The sequence below is a fragment of the Sinohyriopsis cumingii genome, chromosome 4, assembly GCF_028554795.1.
Source record: "Sinohyriopsis cumingii isolate HCF-2022 chromosome 4, ASM2855479v2, whole genome shotgun sequence".
NCBI classification, from domain to species: Eukaryota; Metazoa; Mollusca; class Bivalvia; order Unionida; family Unionidae; genus Sinohyriopsis; species Sinohyriopsis cumingii.
The window spans coordinates 29,667,595-29,690,539 of NC_142964.1; the positions used below are offsets into that span (position 1 = coordinate 29,667,595).

General features: G+C 36.0%; 1 protein-coding gene across 1 annotated transcript in view; it reads left to right on the forward strand.

Annotated features, from left to right (window-relative positions):
• The first annotated feature begins 1,064 nt into the window (after positions 1 to 1,064).
• The window catches only part of LOC149800873 (uncharacterized), a 32,416-nt gene continuing 10,535 nt past the window's right edge, over positions 1,065 to 22,945 (forward strand). The window contains exons 1-4 of the mRNA XM_089954894.1: positions 1,065 to 2,415; positions 7,306 to 7,446; positions 13,765 to 13,854; positions 18,287 to 18,409. Coding sequence (XP_089811020.1) covers positions 1,408 to 2,415; positions 7,306 to 7,446; positions 13,765 to 13,854; positions 18,287 to 18,409 — 1,362 coding nt within the window. The 5' untranslated portion in view covers positions 1,065 to 1,407. The remainder of the gene's footprint in view (positions 2,416 to 7,305; positions 7,447 to 13,764; positions 13,855 to 18,286; positions 18,410 to 22,945) is intronic.

Consider the following 22,945-nt stretch of genomic DNA (forward strand, 5'->3'; position numbering starts at 1 on the left):
CCCAATTAGTCTCGTCCGATTCAGCCATAGTCCGCACCAGGATCACAGGAGCTCGTATCGTTGCTTACAATTGACCTGTCATACATGTACTGTAACAGTTATCACAGTTAAGCAACGATACGAGCCCTGTGATCAAGATGAGATGCGCAAACAAACTAACGGCGAAAAAGTAGCAAACTTCACAAGATCCTTTTTTTTTAAATTTAACAATCATATGTTTAGGTCTAACTGGACTGTTTATTTGGTCAATTTTCGGACGAAAATGCAATGACCTACTGCAGAAAAATGAGAACAAGTTGACACTGAAGATACAAATAAAAACGAACGATTTTTGTAGAAAGCATTCGAGATTTTGACTGCGGCAATCAGGTTAATTCCTATGACTACCCTCAACCATCTCGATTTTTAGATCTTTACTTCTCATAAGGGCTCGTATCGTTGCTTACAATTGACTTGCCGTTGCTAGGTCACGATGGATAGTTTCGTATTTTGTCACCTCCTAATTTTTTAAGGTAGAAGGCATGTACATAATTATCTAAAGCCTAGCATTTACAAATTCACACAGAAGCTAAATCTGTAATGTGGTTGAGATTTACTTTGAGTTAGGCTTGGAAATGGATTGGCTTGTTGGTGACTGCCTGTCACGGTCAAACAAGCATTGGAGATCAAATGCGTAACTTAGGCTGCAAATGAGCATCCAACTTGGCTTACGTATTTACATGTGTCTGCTACAGAGGTAAATATCTAACAATCGAGATGGTTGAGGGGTGATGAAAAGTATGCTAATTTGTTATAGTACTAGTTAACTAGAGTCATGCACAAGGCACATACTGATTCTTTTAGCTGCCTTGTCACATGAAAATATTCAAAATAGCTCTAACCTGTCAAAAATGAATGTAAAAAAGAGGAGTTGGTGGCAGTGTTGGTTCAGTATAAAAGCCACCAGTTGCATTAGGAATTAACCTGATTGCCGCAGTCAAAATCTCACATGTATGCTTTCTACAAAAATCATTAGTTTGTTTGTATTTGTATCTTCAGTGTAAAATTATTCTCATTTTTCTGCAATAGGTCATAGTCGGATGAAAATTCACCAGATAAACTGTCCAGTGAGACCTAAGCAACGATACGAGTCCATGTGTACCTCTGTAGCAGATATACGTAAATACGTATGCCAAGTTGGATGTTCATTTACAGCCACCGTTACGCATTTGATCTATAATGCTAATCTGACTGGCAGCCAACCATTTTCAAGCCTAACTCAAAGTAAATCTAAACTACTTTACAGATTTAGCTTCTGTGTGAATTTATAAATGCTAAGCTTATGCTATTTAGGTTTATGCCTTCTACTTTAAAAATTAAGAGAGGTGTAAAAATACGAAACTATCCAGTTAGACCTGAGCGCTTAACATGGAGGCTCCCACACGATTTCCAAGCAGTGGACTTCAAAATACACAGCATTTCAATCTAAATCCGAGTCAGCGGCAAACATACACAGACTTTAATGCACCTAGGCATGTTGTACAATCACAAATACCACACGGAAATTTAAAGGCTCATAGTTTCACGCCAAATTGCGACGTAAAATTTATACATGACCCTAATTTCGTAAACAGGCACGATGAACATTTGTCAACAGAACCCAACGTGAATGCAAAATATCAAGGTCCCCAGCAGTTCATTACAGGAAATCCACCTACCCAAGTAAAGCTAAACAGGCAAGATGGCAATTTAGGCATGCAAGTTGGTGTAGGTCACGATTTTCATAATCCAAACCAATTTCACAACAGACCCATGCATAACGTAACCCTTCCCTGGAGTAACAATACTAATCCTCCTCGCTTTGACACGCAGAATTTAACAGGTCAAAAACATGCTAAAACGTTTAATTCTCCAGTACATAACTCGGTAGACCCACGATCACAACTCTTTACACAACCACATCCTCCAAACTCTTCAGGTATAGTGGGGAGTAATCACAGTAGACCTGATCAACAAGGGGTACAAAATAGCACAGTTAGAAATCAGTCGATTCTCCCAGGGCCATCAAATTTTCCATCTTGGCGAAATGCACCACACCCACTGCCAGGATTACCACCAGGTAATACCATACAGCAGTTTCTAGAATTTAATACACCACCACCAGTTGGATCCCACTCCTGTAGTGCAGGGCCTGCTTTATATTCTGTTCCTCCTCCTCCATCATACAATTTGGGTGCAGAAAATAACTCCACGAATATCCCCAATTTAAACCAAAGTAATTACCATGAACAAGAAATGTGTAGAGGCTTGTCCGTTAATGAAAGTAAAATAGATAGCTGTGATACCCTGAGAACAAAAGACAGAGAATGGATTCAGCATTGGTTGGGAAATAAAGGCCTTCATGAAAAGAGACTTGAAAGAGAAAGCCATCTAAAGGTTTGTATAAAATTTAGAATTTGGTTGCATGTCTTTCCAATATATTGATGATGATCACTTTGCATAAATCTTTTCTAAATTTCTCTGTAATGTATAGGTATAAATTCTGAATTTTCACTGTTTAGCACCAATATATTTAAAGTTTCATCTCCACCAGTGGATGACTGATAGAACCACCTTCCTTTCACAGTGGAACACTTTCTTGTCCAGTATCTTGACTTCTGCCTTGTTAGATGCAAGATTTTTGTTATAGGTGAACTTGATAACAAAACTTTATGATGTACTACCAGAGATGATTTTGGACTTTTTGAAGATTGCTGATTATATAAGTTTTTTGATCATCTAGTTGTACAAATTTACATTTTTGCAGTTTAAAAAAAAATATTTTATGTATCTTTTTACAGATTTTTAACATCACTGGATTATAACTTTTGTTTTCTACTTCTTGTTTGCATTTATTTGGAAGACTTAATCATCATAGAGTTAATTTTATTTGCAGTCCTTTACATTTACATTTTTAGAACCTGGCTTTAATTGAAATCATATGTGCTGAGATGTCATGATTAGACCATATTACTGCTACTACCATTATTTTCCTTTTGTTCATAATGCAAAAGAAGATAAAGCCAGGAGTAAAGGGAAATGTTTTTAAGCAGTCTGAAAGCAGATGGTAAACATCCAAAGTAGGTGGCTGTTGTTTTTAGCCTCTGTCTACACAAGGCTGCTTGGCCAAAAGTGGGCAATTCACTGATTTTTTAGACCTGTTTTAGGTCTGAAATTGGCCCACTCCCAGTGCCCAAAACTTTTAAATTTTTAAAACATTCCCAATCAGAACTCATTAAAAAAAATCCCAATTTTTTTTCTTATTACTATACTGACTTTTGAGAGAAATGACTATATTTAGTGTATCAAAATTCAAAGTAACATTAGACTCAAATATTTGAGGTAAAAGATTTCTTTTCCTTCCAGAATAGGGTGAAATGGCATAGGGAGAAGTAAGTGGAGAAAGTTAAAAAAAGTATTATTATGTTTTATTTTGTATGTTTAATTTGCGTTGTTTGTTGATGTTTTTTAATATTTCACATTCTGCTATGGATAATGTAAAATTGTATCTAGCAGCTGACCTTTTCCAGAATAAGTGACAGTATTATAAACAATATTTTAAACAACCTTATTTATCTTTTTTCTGCTTGAAGGATAAATATTAGGAATATTTTAAGCTGAGTCAAGGACGTATTTTATTATGTTCACATAGATAGAACTGGTCTACATGATGACTGTCACATGCTTTGTTGTGGTTTTGGTAATAGACCTTCTAATTATAACTAAGATTTTCCTAAAAATGAACTTTTGGTCTTCATCCAGGTTATTCGTTTGAATCTTAGCTTTTTATATAATCTTGTTTGTTGCAAAAATTATTTATTCCTGCAACAAAATCTGGGCAGAGATAATTTATATCATTGTATTCATATTTTTGATGTGGGTGAAATTATTTATTATTCTCTGGAAATACAAAGTTGTCCATACTATTCTTGGAAAGAGATGTAACTGGAAATTCAGACAAAGAAACCTTGGATTATATTACTGTGATCCAATAAAAGACTGTTGGCACATCATTACAGTTCAAGTCATTTTGTACATTAAAGACTACTGGTCACTACTGGCAAATCAACACCTTCAGCATTGAAAATTATTTGGAATACATATACCACTAAAGTTTATTCAGAACTTTATTCATTAGGACTTGTGTTAATAATTATAGGAATATTTGGGATTTAATTCACAATACCATAAGTTCTTTATACATTTTCGCTCTGTATTCTGGGGAATTAAATTATTTTCTGAATTTTACAAAGGTTGTTGCTTTTTACTCTTTTCTATTCCTTATTTTAAGACCATAGAATTGTAATAGTTTCAGATAGTACCATGTCTTTGTATAGATAATGTGCACCCTTATTTTTAACCCAGAATAAGGTTTAAAAAACTTGGTTCTGCAATATAATAAGCATGTATGTATCTTGATAATTGATTTTCACAGTTTGATGATAGTCAGTTATTTTCATTTAGTGCACTGAGAATCATTTGTTACATAGCATTTGAATTGTTTACAATAAACAAGTCCTTCACTGTTTTTTCTGGCCTTTCCTGTCATGACCAGTATTTTTTATTTTAAGATACTATATCACAAAAGAAAGAACAAAAATAAACGGCAATATTTAAAGTATACATTTTCAAATATATGGTTGCCCCTTAAAAGAACCATTATAAGGTTTACCTTGTTAAATACAGTCTCTAATTTTTGATCCCTCAAATTGCTCTTCGTTATCTTTACTCTCACAAGTCACTGTATGACCTCATTTGTCATTTGTCATTCTTACCCACTACCTAAAAGAAGACTCCTGCATTGAACTCCTTCCCAGTGATTCCATCACTATGTGCTTCTGCATAGACAATGATGGTTAGCTTGTTTTTTTTGCAGTCTACAAGTTTTTGCACAGCCAATGTTGATAATTTGTCTGACTTCACTATAGTCATTCAGAGTGTGTGTGTGTGTGTGTGCGATTTGGATTTTTAAAGTAGCTTTAACAATTTTTTCATTGATTGTGGGGAAAATGTGTTGATCAGTTGATCATTTTAGCTGTGCTGATATTTACAATGAGAATATTTTGTGACTGAAAGACCCCCAGATATACATGGCATCATTGTAAGAGTACATCAGAAGACCATGTCTGCAATAGCTTGACTGCAAATTCAAAGCCTTTGTCTGGTTGCAGAGTGGTGGGAAAATGTGCTGATATTTACAGCGATTGAATTCAGAGGCAGGAAGACACAGTGTTGTACTTGTGTATAAGAGTACATCAAATGAACAACTTTAGCTTTCATTATGTGTTTGTTTCCAAGTGTAGCCAAATAATTAGTGCGTTCGGCCTTGAAATCAATACATGTTGAGAGTTAGACAAAATATTGTTTGCAAATTTGGATAAATATTATGGGGTTAAATGGCAAGTTGATGAAGATTGCAATGAGATTCAGAAGAGTGCTAAAGTTGCTAGAGTGTTTGCACGGAACAGTAGACAGAGGTAAGAAAGTGAGTGATGCCTAGCTTGGTGCATGGAATAAGACCATTTTTTGGCCTGACATAATTTGGTCACACTCTAATGGACAAACTCTGTCCGTCACGGATCACTGCCATCTCACCTCTATCTGCGTGGGTTCGAGTCTCGGGCTCGGCAAATGTGGATATGTGAGAAAGCTTGCCGGTAGCTTCTCGTGGGTCGGTGGTTCTTTCCGGGGTTTTCCCGGTTCTTCCTCCACCATTAATACTGGCCGCCATGTATAGCCTATCTTGTGCTGAAAAATGGCGTTAAACCCTATAACAACAACAACAATGGACAAACTAGAGCTACATGTCAGTGGTATAAAGAATTTAGAAAATTAAACTCCATGGCAACTACTGGTTTTCATCATTGTGAAATTTAGCCACTTCAGGTATGCCCAATATGCTTCTTGTAGGAGACTGCAGTTTTTGCTGGTGGGACTCCTATTTTTCCCAAAATAGGAGTCTTGGACTCCCAGTTTTAAAATCCGAGTGAGACCTCTGTAGGAAATAAAAATCCAAAATAGATAGGAACTAATTGCTCAGTTCTCTCCTAATATACATCTTCAAGAGTCTGTTTTGACTGTGTTGCAGTATACCCCATGTGGACACACCTTACTACTCAGTCTAATATTTCTCACTGACCAACCCATCCAATGGGAAATAACGTAATTCTTCAAAGACCCACCTGACCTTACTAACCAGTGAGAAATTACTCCAAACTTGCCAGCAATGAATAAGTTTAATATATAGGTTGAATTTAGCTTGTAAGCACCTTTATTTTATAGCTCAATATCTTTAAAAGAGAATATACACCCATGGGCAAGAAATTAGCTATGTTATCTTTTGTTTATAGTGATAACTCCAATTTTTAGTCACGAACAAAAATTACAATATAGATAGTCATGTACCAAAGATTACGGGGCCCCGAGTGGCCAAGTGGTCTAAAGCGCTCTCCGTTATGGATCACTGCCATCTCACCCCTGTCTGCATGGGTTCGAGTCTCTGATTCAGCCCGGGTTCTTCCTCCACCATTAATACTGGCCGCCCTGTATAGCCTGTTGTGTGCTGAAAAATGGCATTAAACCCAACAACAACAACAACCAAAGATTACACAATCTATAGATATATAACAAAACAATTGTTTTTTCATGTGTGTCAGTATTACTGTTAAGAGTGAAGCCTAGTTATGAAAAAGATGTCCCATAACATACGTCTGATGAGAACGTTAACAATGAATATTACAGTTCAACCATGAATTAAATAATAAATGAAGAAAAATTGTTTTAAATCGATATTTGTCAGATATTATATGATTACAAGTACAGTAATCATAATTTTTCCACAGCTTTAATGTAAGCATGATGAAGTAGAACAATAAGTTAACAGTTTTATGTTCATGTACCTGCAGCTGAGTCAAAGAACTAAAAGATACACAGTGATGTGGAATTTCAAAATAATCTGATCCTTGTTTCAAGTTGCCTGCAAAATTAAAGATTATTAAAGCCATTGAGAATTGTTGTAGTTATAAAATCACTGTTCCCTTTTGCCTTTGATTTTCATCCTTTTATAACATTATTAAATATTTCACAGTGATTGAGCAATTGCAGTTTGGTGACATTTATATTGGTGGTACAACTAATAACACATTATGTTCTAAATTATCATAAGCGAAAGTAAATGTCTCTTATTTTGTATGGTCATTTTTTTTTTCTTCAAGGCTGAAGTCTTAAACTGCTGCTTTAAAAATTCTATGGAGAACCAGTGTATATATTTTATTTTTTCTTTTACAGATATATGAAGCCCAGGATAAGATGAAACAATTGTTTGTCCTGATGGCCAGACTTCAGAAGGGGATGCAGACTCTGGAAGCAATGAAGAATGCTGAAATGAAAGTCTGGGACAATAAATTCCAGGAAATAGAACAAGTTAAGGTACACATATAACAAGATAGGTTCTCAAAATTTTATTCAAATGACTTGGCCCAACATGTTCTCACTACATGTCATAAGAGGCAACTAAGTAGAGGCAACCTGTTTGCCGTGGGTTGCGTCCCGTGTCAGGGGATGAAAGGATCCTGGTAGTTGAGCAGAGGCTTTCCAATGCAATATACTACTTTGGCCTCTACTTCTCCTAAATGGGTGGTCGGGAGGGCCCACTCTTGATAAATCGTCTGGTCTTGCCAAGCCCTAGGAGGTCTTTATTTACTCACTCACTTTCTCTATTTTCTCCTTCTATCTCTCTTGAAACTGCCATTGCCCCTACTATCTACCCCTTTATTTTTCCCTTCTCCTACTCTCAGAAGACTTCCTAGAAGGCAGTAGCTTAACTGGTCAATCCGGAGTTGTCTTTACTTACCGAGTATACCACCTATGTATCCCTGACACTTGAAAAGTGTCCCCTTGTTGGACTCTGCAGCAGGTGGGTGAACATGGGTGATGAATATAAAACAATACATAATGGAAAACAAGAACAAAAATCAACTAAACTGTTGCAAACCTTTAATGGACTCAGATGATGAACCATGTTGGATGGAATCATTCCCATGCTTCATGGTTATTCAGTCAGAAGATCCAACAAAACTGATTGCTTCACTGTCACGTGACCATTTATAGTCAAAAAGACTGTACTTGGCCTGGTCAGCACTCCCAAAAGTGTGAAGAAACTGAAATCAGGTAGCTTGCTGGTTGAATGTGAGTGCAAGGTGCAGAATGGGAATATCAGGAAAATTCAGACTTTCTATGACATTCCAGTTACTTCTTTCGCTCATTCCGTACTCATCTTGTCCAGAGGTGTCATTCACTGCTGAGACCTCGCAGGCATCAGCGACACTGAAATCATCGAGGGAATGAGGAATGAAGCTGTTACTGCAATTCATATCAAACGTGGTACACAATTGCAGGACTCGAACATCATAATACTTACCTTTAACACATAAACACTACCTTTGGTAGTAAAAGTTGGGTTTTTTGCAGGTTAAAGTTGAAATATATATTCCAAATCCTCTACATTGTTTTAAGTGCCAGAAGTACGGTCACCATGAAGTAAGATGCTCCATAAGCCCTGTGTGTGGCCGATGCGGTGAAACTAGTCATTGAGAAGCAGACTGTGGTGCTAACCCTCATTGCACAAATTGTAGCAAAGGTCACCATGCCAGTTCTAAAGATTGCAAGACCTGGAAACTATAGAAGGAGATCCAGAGGGCAAAATATACTTCTAACATCCCCTTCCCAGAGGCCAGAAAGATGGTTGAATCACGAACCCATCTACATGGCCCAACCTTCTCAACTGTTGTAAAAACCAGTCCATAGACAACCAAGGATGGACAGACTCAAACTGATCTACCCGATATAACATTAACTACAGTAGTCCCCCTCTTGAATGGTCCCCCCGACCAGCTGCCACCCTCTCCTTACGGCCAGAATCCGTTGGCACCGACAAGATTGTGTTCAAAAGTACCCCTTACGAAAGGCCACCCGGCTAACACGACCAGCAGCCAGCATATTAGTGCAATAATATAAAATTTACCCCTCACAAGCGGCCACATTTTTATTTTGATATGTATCCAGAACCAGTATTTTATTCATAACGTGTGTTAAGTAATAACGTGTGTTAAGTAATCCGATTTCTGTTTCCCGATGTCAGGTTTTCGTTACTGAAAGAAGTGTTGACTAAAGTACATGTACCACTAAGGTTAATATTATATCATTTACGCCTCACGGGAAGCCACATTTATTCCATAAAGCTGAGAAAGACTCAAATTTTAATCCATGCAAAAGGGTAAGTACATGTAATCCAATTAGCCTTACTGCTTTATTATCATATGATGTCCGGTTTAGTCACTTCGATAATTGTTAAAATTACAAATATTGTACAGTAGTAACAGCTGAGAAGTGGCAGCATCGATGTACATTACACAAGTCAGCAGGAAAATGGTTTGATAGCCTTTATGGCTTCCCTTAGTAAGATGTTCACTTTGATAATTAGTGGCTATTACAAATGACAATAATTGTCAAAATTACAAATCCTAATGGCTGCAAGATCAAATCTGCTTGATGTTAAATGGTACATATTGAAGTCGTTTTGGCATCACTCACTTAGTGTAAAGAAATATATAAAAACAATAGGGTACCAGACTGTGACTAACGAATCACGAGACAAGATCACTTCCTTTAAAAACACACAGCAATTTGTTTAGATGCATAAAAAATTGTTTTATCAGTATTGTAGTTGGCAACATGAATAACTTACTGCAAAAAGATCAACATGTCATAGAGGAAAAGAAAAATTCTCAGTTTAGAAGAGAAAGTGAAAGTAATTCAACTGACCGAGAGGATCGGGTGTGTTGAGGATCCTTGCAGAAAACTAACGTCGGAAAGACTTAGATAAACAATATCGTGAAAGATAAGGAAACAGTTCTGCAGAAGAAGGAAGGTGAAATGGACGAAGAAAGGAAGATTGTTTGAGCCAGGAGATGTTTGTATCCTGATTTGAATGACAAGAAAAAGCAACAGTTTTGTCAGCCGAATTGAGATATGATGACTTTACCGCAAGTAACGGATGGTTGCACAGATTTCAAGTGCGACACAATATTAAGTGTTCTGTCCTTAGTGAAGAATCAGCTGATGTTAATAATGAAGTTGTCGAAAATTGGAACAAAAGACTAAACGATATATGCAGGGGATATGACAGCAAGGATATTTTTAATTGTGACGAGACTGGTTTGTTTTTTAGACTGTTACCAACAGAGTGACAGATGATGTGATCTGTAACATAATTATAAAGACAGTTTTAAAACTATATCAATGGTTATTCATAACATTCCTTTGAAAATGATAAAACAGTTTGATTTTCATTTATTTCACAACATGCATGTGATATTTTGATAAAAGTATTAAATGTTTTAGAATTAAATGTACTTGTGACTTTCTTCATATGTATTTACTATTCACATTTGTCATCCCCCTCTAGAAAGGCCACCCTCATTATAAGGCCATTTCCCTGCTGCAGTAGGGGTGGCCTTATAAGAGGGGGACTACTGTACTAACATTCCACACTACAAGGCACAAAAAAGCACAATCTCCACACAGACAACTTTCAAACCCACCCCACCCCATTACCTAAATCTCCAAAAAAAGAAAAATAAGCAACAAATAAACAGGCAGCAAAAGAGGTCTGATGACCGCATTAAGCTACACAATAGGTTTGGCGATTTTGAGGACATGAATGGAGAAGAAACTGATCCATGTTCTAGGTGGCTCAAAACCAACAACCAAAAAATTTAACCCGATACTTCCTCCAGAAAAATAACCACATGGAGTGACCCCCACGAAAGGTCTAACCTAGCTACATAATCTCTACTTTAAACTTATAATGAGGAACAAGATCATACAATGGAAATGTCGAGGATTTAAAACCAATTCCAATTATATTCTTCTGCTCCTAAATGAACATGATCCTGTGGTACTATGCCTGCAGGAAACATTCTTGAAAGATACGGACAATATCACGCTTAAAAAAGTATTCCCTCTTTAACATCTACTCTAAAATTGGTGACAGGGCCTCAGGAGGAGTTTCTATTGTTGTGAACAATAGAGCCCCTCATAGCGTCAACCCTTTAAACACAAAAAAGCAAGCAATTGCTGTAAGCATAACTACTGCGAGTAATTACCTTTGGTTCTATTTACTTACCACCAAACACCAACTAGTACCAAACGAATTAGACAATCTTGTTCAACAACTTCCCACGCCATTTGTTTTACCTGGGGATTTTAATGGCCATAACATTTTATGGGGGTCAAATCACATAAGTGATAGAGACAACAAAGTAGAAGACTTCATTTCTAGACACGATTTGTGTCTATATAACACCAAATCACCGACATATTTACACCCGGGAACGGGTACATACATGTGTATCTATTTGACAATTTGTTCTCCTTCGTGCCTTTTGGACTATGAATGGAAGGTCGCTGATGACCTTCACAACAGTGATCACTTTCCAGTCTCCCTTGAAAATATTAACTCTACAACTAATGTTGCAATTCACTATTAATGTAGACATGTTTTGAGGATTGAATTAAAATAAGCTTGATTATATATAATGAAATTCATATTTATTGCTGGAAGTTCAGGTTCTCCATTTTGGGAGGGGCCCCAAGTGGTCGAGTGGTTTAAAGCGCTTTCCGTTACACTGCCATCTCACCTCTGTCTGCGTGGGTTTGAGTCTCGGATTCAGCCAGTGTGGGTATGTGAGAAAGCTTGCCAGTAGCTTCTCGTGGGTCAGTGGTTCTTTCCGGGGTTTCCCAGGTTCTTCCTCCACCACTAGTACTGGCTGCCATGTATAGCCTATCGTGTGCTGAAAAATGGTGTTAAACCCTACAACAACAACAACCATTTTGGGAGGGACTGGCCTTCTCCTTTAAGGAAAAATAAGCATTTGGATAGGTTGGATGCTTGAAGCCAAAAGCATTACCCGTCATTCTGAGAAATACTTAACTAAAACAGAAAAGTGAGTCGGTTATCATTTCTAAAAAAAAAATAAGTACTGCTCTTTGTATTAAAAACAGGAGATACAGAAAATGAAAAATGTTAACAAACAGAAAAGTAAAAGCTTGGTCAGGACCAATTTTTCAAAATCACCGTGAGACAAAATATTTTACACCTCTGGCTGTGAGTGAAAATTATGTTTATGACTTAATTTGCCATAAATTCTTTAAGTGTAGGAGACCACTGGGGTGCCAAGATTTTGTCTTGCCTGCAAAGTGGGCTGTTGGGTTGAAATTAATGGTTTTCATATGTTCAATTTTGCATGTTCCTTGATGGATCCATGGAGGAAAATTAAGCTTTTATCAAATAAGAGAATGCTCCACTTAGTGGTGCACAGACTGTTTGTTCAAGCATTTTTATTCACAGAGGATGCTTAAGTATGTGGCAAAACTTTAATGATTGATAGATGGACAAAAATGACTAAGAAACAAAGATTTGAAATTATGTGTATGTTATATAGTGAAAACTGCATACAGCTCTACCTCAGTATAATACCATTCTTTATAACGTAATTCTACAACTAATGTAGTACCGGTACTGCTTTGGACCACAAGACTTGGATGAAACGATTATACTTGAATCAATCCATCAAATATATCACAATACGGGCTGAAAGAAACCACTGTAATGTGTAGTATTATATCTTTATTTCCATTTTGTAAACATTATTGATTGAAAAAATCATATATGCAAATACCATGAAGTGCAACAGAGTTAATTTACATAGACTAAAGTTATTTTGTCACTGTGACTGATAGAATAAAAATAGGTTCCACACAATATTATAATGAGGGAGACTTGTCTCTATCCTTGGGCTCCTAGCTGCCAAACATGAAGCATCCAGATGCAGTCAGGTAAACATTTACCTTCACCTGTGTGTTTCAGTTAGTCAGCAGTCCATTGATATTCCAGTTCTGCACCATTTGATTGACAACTTCTGGAATTTTGCTGAGAGAAATTTATTTACAGCAGAATCGATTACAGGTTTGAACAACCTGACATAATAAATAAGCAAAACATGTTCTGCATACAAGTAAAAGAAGTAACATTCAACTTGTTTTGTTGTTGTTTCGGAACAGCAATTAAAAACTTTGTAATAATTCATTTTTTAATCTTCTGGCTAATTCAAGATTTGTTTCTTATAGCTTTCCTGTATTGTAAAGTCCTACATTTTACTATTTCTTCTCTTTTCTTAAAAGAATTGAGAAAAATGAAAACCTGGTGATGAAGCAAGTAGCTTATTACCATTCAGGCATATATTGTTCAAGACTACATAAATTTCATTGATTATTACCTTTCAGTAAGGGGCCCCGAGTGGTCTAAAGCGCTCACCGTTCCGGATCACTGCCATCTCACCTCTGTATGCGTATGTTCGAGTCCAAGGCTCGGCTAGCGTGGGTACATGGGAAAGCCTGCCAGTAGGTTCTCGTGGGTCAGTGGTTCTTTCCTGGGTTTTCCAGGGTTCTTCCTCCACCAGTTATACTGGCCGCCATATATGGCCTATCTTGTGCTGAAAAATGGCGTTAAACCCTAGAACAACAACAACCTTTCAGTCATATATTTTTCAGCACTACTTAAATTCATTGTTTATTACCTTTAAGGCATATATTTTTCAACACTACTTAAATTTGTTGATTATTACCTTTCAGGCATACATATATTTTTCTACACTACTTAAATTCCTTGCTTTAAAATTTTGACAGGTACAGATTGAGGAGCTGAAGAAAGAGTTTTCAAATGAACAAACATTGTTACAGCTAAAGCAGAAAGTTTCATCTCGAAGGAAGAAAAGGGTAAGTGAGCCATATTAATGTTAATTATGGCATCAGTTAACATTTTATTTGTTTGATGTTTATTTACCTAAAACAGCCAGATGCATAACATTTTCAGCCAAGACAAAACCTACCATGATTGTAATGTTAACTCATTTAGGTTCTTATTTAAAGAAATTAAATAAATACCTATTAGCATTTATTTAACTCGGCATTAATTTATATGAAATTGCTTCATTGCCTCTTTGAGTATTCTATATGAATGTGATTGATAAATGCTGGTAAAATGTAAGATTGTGATTCTTTCCCATTTATGGCCAAAACTCATTATAACAACATACTGTATATACTTGCTTATAAATCCATCTGCAGACTCTGCAGACCCTGATCTGCCATCACATAATGTACTGGCTGATCTGAGTCTCTGCAATTTATTAGGAGTAATCAGTAGAACAAACTACATAGACCGTGGTCTACCTGCACATTATGCGATAGCAGACCAGGGCCTATGTTGTTTGCACTTGGAATCAACTTATAAGCAAGTATATACTGCATTGAATTTCTGCAACTTGAGGTTTGTAAATTTATTTCTCTACTTGTTAAGCCTTATTCATTGAATAAATAAGCTAGATGAAGTGATAAACAAATCCATTCATGGTATGTTTCTTGCAGTATGGAAGAGGTCATAGTTTGCATGATGGTTAGTAATGATTTACATTTTGCAAGGTTGGGTGGATATGTGATTATATGGAAATGAGGCAGCATTTGTTTTAAGTCAGTCCGAATTATTTACTATTTCGAACTCAGTATGATATACGAGTACTGTAGTTCATTATGTATAAAAAGTGTATCATGCATGTAACTAAAAAATGTATTTCTTCTAACCTTTGATTTCTTGGTTACAGTTGGTTGAGCTGTTGGGAGGAATTTTACTTGCCTTTCAGTCACATGACTTTTCTGTGCACTTCATATACAGGAACAAAGGCACAATATCCTTTAAATGGTAGATCTTTGTCTCAGTAAATTTATCCTTTTTGCAATCATTTAAAAGATATGAAAATTTGTGTACCATTCACCTTTGTAATAAATTATAAACTGAACAATATATCAAAGATGAACTATTTTTTATAAGGATTTGTACAGCAGTTATATAAGGCTCTTTAATTAGAATGGGACTAAGGACAGTGCTAATTGTAAATAATAATTTTACTACTATTAATAACAATAATGACCATTGTCATTATCGTCCAGTCTATAATTTACAAGTATTTTATGTCATTGGTATGTGAACTAATTGAAATAATGTAAGGACTCACTGGGTGAACATAAATGGTAGAGACCAGATTCATTGGGTAAACATAAAAACACAAAGATTATTATAATTAATAAATATGGTAATATAGTTTTGATTTAAGAAAAATTATGATTAGTTAAATTATATTTAGAACTTTATATTTGAAATCTTGGGTTTTTTAAAAATAATTTTTTATATGTCAATTGACCATGAGTTATACAACATATCAAGAGTTCAGACTGCAGTGGTTGTGACCTACTTTGTTACAATCACTGTAACTTTGCTGTCCATAATATAAAATTCTTGTATCATGTGATAAAAAAATTTGTATAATGCATGCTATAAGATTCTTGTATCACGTGTGACCACCAGACCCTCAGTATATTATAATACAGCATATGAACACAGCTATAAAAACATATCTCTAGAATAACCATGTTTTCCTTATTTAAAAAAAATATAATCCTTTTATTGAAAAAAAATGAAGAAAAAGAGCTTTCTTATCAGTCTTTTTTCTGGAATCAAGCTTTTTCAGAACATCATCTAGACTTTCTATCATGTTGTAAGTGATAAAGTTTTGCATCTTTTTAACTTTTTGTAAAAATATATTTATGTATAACACTGCTGTTTAGCCATGTTAAATCCCAGTTAAGAGTTTCAGGTTTAATGTTAACATTATTTTTAAAAAGAGTTAACACATAGTTATATTTTCAGTAGGTTCAGAAAAACTACATGTCTTTTTGCACTGATCAGGTAAAAATGAGCTGGGCTGAGTCAAGTAGATACAAAAGTTGCATCTTGAGAATAAATTTGCATTCTCTACCCGTAACATGCACTGATTTTCAACATCGCTAACTGTTAGCATGTGCAAATTATCAATGTTTGCCTATTTTGGATCCTGGTTGTCAGTTTTAAACATATCAAAAGGAAGGATATTTTTTTTTTTTTTACAGATACCCACTGTAAGCATGGTACTAAAATATGTAAAAGTCATGAAAATGTAATGTTCAGCTTGAAGACGGTGGGTTGAAAGCACTTAAACTAAGAAGTGATATTGTTGATAAATATAGAATAAGAGACAATTTCTTGATTTTTCATTGAACTTTTATGTTATTTTCATTTAGTAACACATTTTTTTAACCAATGTTCAGTGAAATTTCGATTTGGAGAAACTTTCCATTTCAACAAGGTATCATGCATCTTGATGGTTTAGACCTTTGAGAAGTTACAAGGCAGTGAATGGAAACATTTTTTTTTTACTTTTATGTCTGGTTAGATAGCATTACAGTTACCACAGAACCAATATTGTAAAGACTGCAGTGTTATTGATACACCTCACTCGTGACAACACCACGGGTTCCAAAAGCATAGACCACGCTATAGGCAAGGGCATGAGTTACTGGGGAACCTATGAATAATGAATGCCATCCCTACCAGAGATCAAGAAGATCATGGAAAAAGAGGGGGTAGCTGTGTTGTTAAATGGCTGAATATGCATTTTATAATCGTGTTGGGAATATATGTCAAAAAATTGCATTTTTTTCTAATGAAATTATTCAGTTTTCGGTATAAATAATCACATCACATGTATGTGTACCTTCTTGTGTACCTGTTAAACATTGTTTATTACATCACAGTTTTTTGCACAACAAAACAAGATTCCTTTTGTTAAAAAGGTAGAGATACTTGTTTGGTGAAAAAGACATTGAAACTCTTTTTAAAAATTGTTTTATCAGTGATATATTTATGCCATGTATTCATTGCGAGTAACGGTGAAAATTCCAGTTCATAAATTTTAAATTGACTTCAAACTTTGGAATTTCATTTCTTGATAATGAACTGTATCTATCAAACAAAGCTTTGAATTTACTGGACACTCCTTTTGCTTTGTTATCTTGCTATTTTTGATAACATTTGTGAATAAGTAGGATGATTTAAGGAAATTTAGTTGTTACCTAAACAGTAATATTTATGACAGTGTTCGAGTGGTCAATTGAAATGAGTTGAACTGACACATACCCTTGACTGCTAGCTCTTATGGAGGTAGGATTGGCATGCCTTTATTTGATTTGATTTGATACCATGATAAGACAGAGCAGCTTTGCTTTTAATTGAGGGTAACAATACAACAATTATGTCCACCAATTGGAGATCTAAGGACAGAAACTAATTAGGTTCTCAGAGAAATCCCACAGACATATTTGTAATATGTAGATTGACTCTTTTTAAGTTTGACTACAAGAGGGAGTGTCACATTTATGATAATTACACTGAAACTGAATTAAAATATATGACTTAAGTACAAATTTCTTTTGACAAAACTTATTTCATTGTTATTTATTTCTTAAAGTGTTGCCACTGTAGGCATCAGTGAAATTTTGACTGATCAAAATTTTATCAAAGATTATTTATAGTGTACTGAGAAAATAGTTGTAGAGAAAATGTAACAAAACATATGACTTATTCTAAGTTGAGAATTTCAAAATATTTATTCACATTTCCAGAATTTCATTTACTAATTTTGATCATGGTTTTCCTCATAGTCAACAAATTTCTTAGGTAATTTCCAGGAACAATGGGATGCAATCCTGACCCCATATAAGTGGGTTATTCAGGCACAGGTTTTAGGGGAGTGGTATACATTGCTGTGCCAAAGTGAAGACATCAGCTTAATCTTGATTTCTGCCTGATTAGGTTTATGGGCTGGCTGATCATAGTTTTATGGGCTGACTTGTTAGGGTTATGGGCTGGCCCTTCATATGTTTATGGGTGCCCTGATTATGATTATATGCTGGCTGATCAGGGTTATGGTCTGCCAGATTAGAGTTATGGGCTGGCTGATCATGGAGTTATGGGCTGCCTGATTAGCATTATGGGCTGGCTGACTAGGGTTGTGGGCTGCCTGATCAGGTGTATGGGCACCCTGATTAGGGTTATGGGCTGCCTGATCATGGGTTTAATGCTGACTGATAATGGGTTTAAGAGTTTGTTGATCAGGTGTTTCTTGGCCAGTAATTTGGGGTTTTATAGGCTGGTTAATAGCAGCAAAAAATGTATCTAGGATGTTTATGGTTAGGTGTGTATTATATAAGAGCAAATAATGCTTCTTAAATATAAGTATAGTACACAACAGAAAGGATGATTTCATTTATTTGATAGGCAAGGAGAAAAGTGAGTAGAAGGGAGCAATATGAACAGATGCAAGCATGCAGAGATGTTTTACACAGGCAGATTGATCAATGGAGGAACAACATTCTTCAGAAGGATAGAGCTCTTAAACAGGTACTTAATTTTGTGAAGTAATTTCTACAGTCCTTTCAGTTCACGTTGTCACTATTATTCTGTTGTAGTTATTTATGACATGCCATTTGCATCAGGTAGTGGCATAATTGCATGTCATAAATGTTACACTGTGTCATAACACGTAGTGTCTAAACATTTCAGAATTATGGAGTAATGCAAGGTCATTTGTGTGATTAATGGAATATTCAAGCAGATTCATTTGCAAGTGTATTTAATAAAACTTTGTGCCTTAATGTAGTATGCAGAAATTTTTATGCAGCTTGAGGCATATTAGATTCTTTGACACATTTCATAATTTCTGGACAGGTTATAAATTGTTTAATATCCTCTTTTTAAGTACTTACTGAAATCTACTTTTGGCAGCATATTGAGGCTGAATTTGTAACTCCCATAGATGTACTCGTATTGTCCTTTATAACTCAGTACACTAACTTTTAGATGCCAATTAAGGTATTACATTGTCATTGGGAGGTGCATTCGAGTTATGTAAAGTGCAAACTAATTTTTATCAATTTCTTTTTTATTTTGCATTTCTGAGCACTCCATCTCCAGCATATAAATCACAGGAATTTTTTAATAGCAGCAATTGTTTATCCTGCCACTATTGCGTAGTTAGCCAATTTTTGTGCCAAAAACTCATTGTCCGATGTGAATACATCCTCCCACAGAATGGAGAAAAGTCAGAATTACCTTTCGTACACCACAGACATGCACTGAAGGTCGATATTACCTGTCATCTTTTTCATGGATGCCACATTGTGTAGACATCTGCCAAAACTATTATCAGAGTAATTATACCTGTAGCAACATACCGCAAATAAGTGGTCTTCTGCAGTTTTTAATTAGTCTCTGTGTTACAACTGTCTGTTAAATTTTGTTAGAAACTGTACACTAGACTTTTCCCCTTAGAACTTTGTCATTTCAAGTGCTTCCTATGCTACCTCATGTTCCATCTTTTAGCCGTACACATTCTCCTTACATACATAAAAAACACTGTGGTACAGGTAAGACCTTGTGTTCTTAGGAAAACAACAGTAGGCCTTGCCTAATGTTGAGGACATCATTTTCTCTATCTTTAATTTCACACTGTATACTATTTATTTTTGCCCATGCTATGTGTTGACGTTTCATGTGTATTTGAATGTTGTTTTATTAGAACATAATTCACAGGTGAATTATCTTATTTTTCAGTTGGAAAAACTAAGGTAATTTTCATAAGGTCCACTCTGTGGTTTACTTCATACATACTTATAGGTTACTGCATTTGTGTGGGAAAATATGAACATGTTTTTAGGATGTAAATACTGCATGACCTTGGGAGTGCAGTATATCCATCCGAAAAAACGAATTCATATTTTCCCATACAAATGCAGTAACCTTTTTATTATATGCTCATTTTCTTATTCTACCTAATGCTTAATTATAATAACAAAATACACTACAAGAAACAAAGTAACTGAATGTATGCCGTATTCCAAACTAAATACACAAGCACATATTCATAATTACACAACAACAACATTATTACTGCGCACATAACTCTGCCCAGTTAAATTTGAACTTAGTTGTGTGCTTGACATAACTTTGAAAGAAAATGGTATTATTGTCCACTTGAAATTTGGAGTCATATTGTGAATGAATGTGCATTGCAACAACTTTTCCATTTGATCTGGGATGAGTAGATTTTGGTATTTTTGTCGATTCTACAAAATTTTGTGATTATGGACTGGATTTACTGTGTGAAATACATTGGATTGAAGAAACGAGGGAGAAACGTGTTGACATCTGCAGATGTGTTTCTCTTTCTGTAATTGAATGTTTGAAGTCGTAATGTGGGAAAAATATGAAGTCTTTCAATTGCAGTTATCAAAAAGACACTATGGAATTTAATGCTTACTTCATTTTGAGTGCAGTTAGGAGAATGTAATTGCACTTCTATTCGAAATTACAGTACAATTTCGAAATGTGTAATCAAGATTGAGAACCTATGACATGGCTCATGTAATTCGGATTTGCAGAACTAAGAAAGTACATTTCAAAGAAATTCAGGATGTAAAACTATAAGTATACTTTTTTGCCATTCTTATTACCAGCAAAAGGAGACAGTTTATTTTAAGGACCCTTTCTGGTGTCAGCTGTATAGCTAGCCTCAATCCGAAACATTGTATCGAAAAAGTTAATGTGGAATGTGCCAAAGCAGCTGGTATGTGGCAGTCCACAAAAACATCTGCTTTACTTTATTCAGAAACAAATTTAATCAACCAAAATGCAAAGCACCTACTATGCGATTGTACATGATTCGTTTACAAATCAAAAGTGCTGGCATCTGCGTCTTTTGTTTGTTTACAATAGAAAGTAGTTCCTTTATGCATGTGAATGCAATATGAAGGAGTGCAATATCGTAAAATACTGAATGATTCTGACAATGTAAAGTTAATGGAGAATAAAATAAGCATATAATAATGTGTTCTTATTGCATAAACAGGTGTGTATGTGCTATGACACTGCATACAGCCGAATTTCACAGGAACATCAGGCACTGTTTTAAGTGCATACACTGGGGTGAATATAGTACAACACTGCATGCAACTAATTGAGTTTTGCAGCATCATACAATGTTTTAAGTGCATACACAGGGGTATTTGTAGTACAACACTGCATATGGCTAATTGAATTTTGCAGCAACATTATACAATGTTTTAAGTGCATACACAGAGGTGTTTGTAGTACAACACTGCATACACCTAATTGAGTTTCTCAGCAACATCATACAATGTTCAAGTGCATACACAAGGGTGTTTGTAGTACAACACTACATACAGCTAATTGAGTTTCTCAGCAACATCATACAGTGTTTTAAGTGCATACACAGGGGTGTTTGTAGTACAAGACTGCATACAGCTTAATGAGTTTCTCAGCAACATCATACAGTGTTTTTAAGTGCATACACAAGGGGTGTTTGTAGCACAACACTACATACAGCTTAATGAGTTTTGCAGCAACATCATACAGTGTTTTAAGTGCATGCATGGTGTTTTTAGTACAACAGAGCATACAGCTAATTGAGTTTCTCAGCAACATCATACAATGTTTTAAGTGCATATACAAGGGTGTTTGTAGTACAACACTGCATACAGCTAATTGAGTTTCGCAGCAACATCATACACTGTTTTAAGTGCATACACAGTTGTTTTTTTAGTACAACGCTGCATACAACCAGGTGAGTTTCAAGGCAATAACGAGTGATTTCAGATGTCTTTCATTATTTCTTTATTACAGGATAATGTCAGAATAGTCTGTGGGGCAGTGTGGTCACAAAATGGGCCCTTGGGATACTCAAACAGGCTTTATAAGTGCTCAATGTGCAAATTGAACAATCATAGCACTTTTTGTGAATTATGGTCTTTTATCAAGACCAGAGGAATATTACCTCCCCTTATTCTTCAGAATTTTCCAGAATCTCTTCCAGGTCTCACTGGGTGGGACAAACTACTCTGGAGGCTGGTGAAGCCCCTCCAGAAGAAGGATCTAGAGACTTTCCCCTGTGGGGAGATTACAACCACTTCCCACATCTCTTACAACACGCCCACCTCAGGTAGTGGGATGGTGAGGTAGAGCACTGTGACAGCAGGTTGCTGCCTCCCATTAAGGAGGTAGAGCCACCCTTCCATTAGGGAGGTAGAGCACCACAATAGTAGATTGCACCCTCTCTTGAAGGAGGTGGAGCACCACATCAGTAGGTTGCTTCCTTCCATTAGGGAGTTAGAGCATTGCAATACATATCCTTGCAACCATCTGTTAGGGAGGCAAAACACAACACCCATGATTCACACGATGAATTGGTTGAAGACAAGGTCTTCTCCATATATCTCTCAAGGACTATGCTTCCCCTGTTTCCCCACCTTCACCATCCCACCATGTGCAGGATTTGCAATCCATACCCATGGTGCTCCTATCAAGGGACATAGTGATTACCAGACACTCTCCAACTCAGAGAATCCTTGACTGTGATGATGACAATGCACACTCTGTCGTCCGTGATTGAGGGAATATCATGAAGTTCCTACTCTCTCTTAATTCTTCAGGATGAAGCAAGATTCATGCCTTGTATATTTACACTGGTCATCTCTGGTTCCAGCAGGTTGCACCCTACCATTTGGTAGGCTGTGCATGGCAATAGCATATTTCACCCTTCTCTTAGCAAGGTTGATCATTGCAGCAGCAGGTTGTGCCCTCCCATTATGGAGGTTGATGACCACAAGAAGAGGTTACTATGTCCCATTAGGGAGGTAGAGCACTGCAAGACATCTCATGATTTTGTTTCTCTTTGGGGCCCATTGTTATGGTATAACATGTGGCTCAGAGAGACATCAACTTTTTATAGATGGACCTCTCCCTCGATGGTGAGCACTACTCAGTTTCTCTGTTTTTGATCAGTTTGATGAGAGCATCAGCTTACCCACCTAACTAACAAATTCAGCTACACAATAGCAACAGGATAAGTAATTGCTGCTT